Source organism: Schistocerca cancellata, unplaced genomic scaffold (genome assembly GCF_023864275.1).
Source record: "Schistocerca cancellata isolate TAMUIC-IGC-003103 unplaced genomic scaffold, iqSchCanc2.1 HiC_scaffold_817, whole genome shotgun sequence".
NCBI lineage: Eukaryota > Metazoa > Arthropoda > Insecta > Orthoptera > Acrididae > Schistocerca > Schistocerca cancellata.
In genome coordinates, this window is record NW_026046828.1 from 1 (window position 1) to 4,099 (window position 4,099).

The following is a 4,099-nucleotide window of genomic DNA, read 5'->3' on the forward strand; positions in this document are numbered from 1 at the left end:
CATACGCTCCAAAACCTTACAGACACTACTCGTGAGAGAAATGGGGCGATAGCTAGAGGGGAGATGTTTGTCCTTTCCAGGTTTCGGAACAGGAACGACGACAGCTTCCCGCCATCGTCGGGGAAAAGTACTGTCGGTCGAAATTCGATTATAAAGGCGAAGGAGGTAACGCAGACTATGGGTTGATAAATGCAGCAACATTTGGACGTGGATACCATCCAGTCCTGGGGCGGAGGAGCGAGAAGAAGAGAGTGCATGTTGGAGTTCCCGCATGGAGAAAACAGTATTGTAGCTTTCGCGATTTGGAGAGGAGAAAGCAAGAGGTCGCGCTTCCGCTGCACGTTTCTTCGGGAGAAACGGTGGCGGGTAATTGGAAGAGCTCGAAATCTCAGCAAAGTGCTGGCCCAATGAGTTAGAAATTGCGACGGGGTCCACTAATGTATCATGCGCAACAGTGAGCCCAGAGACCGGGGAGAAACTAGGCGCGCCTGAGAACCGTCGAAGCCGACTCCAAACTTCCGAGGAGGGAGTGAAGGTGTTAAATGAGCTAATAAAGAATTTCCAGCTTGCCTTCTTGCTATCGCGGATGACGCGACGGCATCGCGCACGGAGCTGCTTATAGCGGATACAGTTGGCCGAAGTAGGATGGTGACGGAAAATGCGAAGAGCACGTCGCCGCTCACGTAGTGCGCCACGGCATGCCGCGTTCCACCAAGGAACTGGGGGGCGCCGGGGCAATTCGGAGGTGCGTGGTATTGAACGTTCCGCAGCTGTAAGAATAACGTCGGTAATATGTGTGACCTCATCGTCGACGCTGGGAAAGCGACGGTCATCGAATGTCGCTAGAGACGAAAAAAGTGTCCAATCGGCTAGGGCAAACTTCCAGCGTCGCGGCCGCGTATATGGCAGTTGAGGCTGCAGTCTGAGGACACGTGGAAAGTGGTCACTCGAGTGTGTATCATCAAGGGCGAACCATTCGAAGCGCCGAGCTAGCGGAACAGTACCGACCGCAAGGTCCAAATGAGATAAAGTTGTCGTGGAGGCAGACAAAAATGTGGGGACCCCAGTGTTGAGGCAAACTAGATCCGCTTGGTGGAAGACGTCTAGCAATATGGAGCCACGGGGACAAGGATGTGGAGATCCCCAAAGCGGGTGGTGGGCATTGAAGTCCCCAACCAGCAAATAGGGGGGTGGAAGCTGACCAAGAAGATGAAGGAGATCAGCTCTTGCCTTTGGTGTGGACGATGGAATGTATACAGTACAAAGAGAGAATGTGTATCCGGAAAGGGAAAGACGGACGGCGACAGCTTGGAAGGAAGTGTTTAAGTGGATTGGGTGATAATGGAGAGTATCATGGAGAAGAATCATGAGTCCTCCATGGGCTGGAGAGCCTGCAACAGAGGGGAGATCATAATGGACAGACTGAAAATGAGGGAGAACAAAGCAGTCATGGGGATGCAGCTTTGTTTCCTGAAGACAGAAGATGACCGGCGAGTAGGATCGTAAGAGGATCGACAATTCATCCCTATTGGCTCGAATGCCGCGGATGTTCCAGTGGATAATGGACATGGGGTGAACAGAAAATGGAGGAATGTGACCAAAGTTGCTGTCAACTCAAAGACTGCTCGGAGCTAGCGACCGACAGCATGGAATGGCAGTCAGCCGAAGGCAGAAGATCCTGATCCATAGGTTGGTCAGGAGCAGCTCCTGCCACCAGCGATCGGCCGGTTGACCGGCCACCAGCAGTGCGCCTCGGCGACACAGAAGATGGCCGAGGGCGATTTCCGCCAGGTGGTGCTGTAGATGGGACACGCCTTGGCGGAGAAGGAGAGGAACTGGGTTTCTTTGTAGCCTTCTTAGAAGTATGATGTTTAGATGAAGGAGGAACCGATGGTTGGGAAGTTGCGGTACGTAAAAACTCTTCATGAGTATGCTCTTTTTTCGAAGACTTGGCGTCTGACTTTTGGGCTCGAGATTTAGCAGAACCCGACGAAGGGTGAGCCATAGAGTGGGCAGGCGAAAGAGGTGAGGTTGAACGGGCGATCTTTGCGCTGGCCGATCTGACGACCGTGGCACTAAAGGTGAGGTGGCCGAGGAGAAGCAAGGACAGTGCTGTATTTTCCTGTCTGAGGCACGGTGGGCTGTCGACTGGCGAATAATTTTCGAGCAGCAAAGGTCGACACCTTTTCCTTCACTCTTATTTCCTGGATGAGCTTTTCGTCCTTAAAAACGGGGCAATCTCGAGAGGACGCAGCGTGGTCACCCATACAGTTGATGCAGCGAGGGGATGGAGGTGGACAAGCACCCTCATGGGCATCCTTGCCCCACGTAGCACATTTGGCCGGATTGGAACAGGACTGGCTGGTGTGATTGAACCGCTGACACCGATAACAACGCGTAGGGTTTGGGACGTAAGGGCGAACGGAAATTATCTCATAGCCCCCTTTGATTTTCGATGGGAGTTGAACTTTGTCAAACGTCAAGAAGACAGTGCGGGTTGGAATGATGTTTGTGTCAACCCTTTTCATAACTCTATGAACAGCCGTTACGCCCTGGTCAGACAGGTGGTGCTGAATTTCTTCGTCAGACAATCCATCGAGGAATCGTGTATAAACGACTCCACGCGAGGAATTTAAGGTATGGTGCGGTGCGGTTCCACCCGGACAGGGAAGGTGTGGAGCAGAGAAGTACGCAGCAATTTTTGTGCCTGAAGGCACTGTGTGTTTCTAACAACAGGGTGCTATTCCGTAATCTGGAACAAGACTTTACAGGACCTGCAATTGCGTCGACACCTTTCTGAATAATGAAAGGGTTGACCGTGGAGAAGTCGTGACCTTCGTCGGACTGAGAAACAACAAGGAACTGTGGCAACGATGGAAGAACCGTCTGTGGCTGAGACTCAGTGAACTTACGTTTGTGAGCAGACATAGTGGAAGGTGAAGAAACCATTGCGGAAGAATCCTCCATGATTACCGGCGTCTCCAATGGCGCGCTCCTCCCTTGTGGGGGCCCTCACTGAGGGCACTCCCACCTTAGGTGATTGTTCACACCTCAGGTCACACCTCCCGACAAACGGACGGAGGGACCAATCGGCACTTTCGGAAGGTATCAGCTCGGGTTACCACCCCTCCCTGGGTCTGGCCGTTACCAGGGGGTACGTACGTGTCCTACCTGTCTACCCGGGGCGGGGAATTACGCGTTACCCCGTCACCGGCTACGCATGGAGGTGCGTGGGTCGGCCTTCAGACACGCACAGGGAGGAAAAAAGAGAAGAGGAAAGGAAAGAAGAGGAAAGGAAAGAAGAGGAAAGGAAAGAAGAGGAAAGGAAAGAAGAGGAAAGGAAAGAAGAGGAAAGGAAAGAAGAGGAAAGGAAAGAAGAGGAAAGGAAAGAAGAGGAAAGGAAAGAAGAGGAAAGGAAAGAAGAGGAAAGGAAAGAAGAGGAAAGGAAAGAAGAGGAAAGGAAAGAAGAGGAAAGGAAAGAAGAGGAAAGGAAAGAAGAGGAAAGGAAAGAAGAGGAAAGGAAAGAAGAGGAAAGGAAAGAAGAGGAAAGGAAAGAAGAGGAAAGGAAAGAAGAGGAAAGGAAAGAAGAGGAAAGGAAAGAAGAGGAAAGGAAAGAAGAGGAAAGGAAAGAAGAGGAAAGGAAAGAAGAGGAAAGGAAAGAAGAGGAAAGGAAAGAAGAGGAAAGGAAAGAAGAGGAAAGGAAAGAAGAGGAAAGGAAAGAAGAGGAAAGGAAAGAAGAGGAAAGGAAAGAAGAGGAAAGGAAAGAAGAGGAAAGGAAAGAAGAGGAAAGGAAAGAAGAGGAAAGGAAAGAAGAGGAAAGGAAAGAAGAGGAAAGGAAAGAAGAGGAAAGGAAAGAAGAGGAAAGGAAAGAAGAGGAAAGGAAAGAAGAGGGGTCTCAAACGCCACAGCGGAGAAAAGGGCAAAGAGAAGAGGAAAGGAAAAGGAAAGGACAGAGGAAGGACGAAGACTTGCAAGTGGAGAAAGCAAGGAAGTTGGAACAGTTTCGAGCGTCCGTCTCCGGACATAGGCACAAACCATACTCCCAGATGGGGAGAAAGGGAAGCAAAGAGCCAGAGGTGAGGGGAGGAGGGGCGAAGAT

At 51.1% G+C, this 4,099-nt stretch overlaps 1 protein-coding gene across 1 annotated transcript; it reads left to right on the top strand.

The window, feature by feature from the left end:
- Window positions 1-3,263: 3,263 nt before the first annotated feature.
- Window positions 3,264-3,884, top strand: LOC126143514 (DNA ligase 1-like; the record flags this gene model as incomplete). The annotated part of the gene is made up of 2 exons (XM_049915429.1): window positions 3,264-3,377; window positions 3,591-3,884. Coding segments are annotated over 2 exons (408 nt in total), but the record flags the coding sequence as incomplete, so codon positions are not given.
- Between the last annotated feature and the right edge of the window lie 215 nt (window positions 3,885-4,099).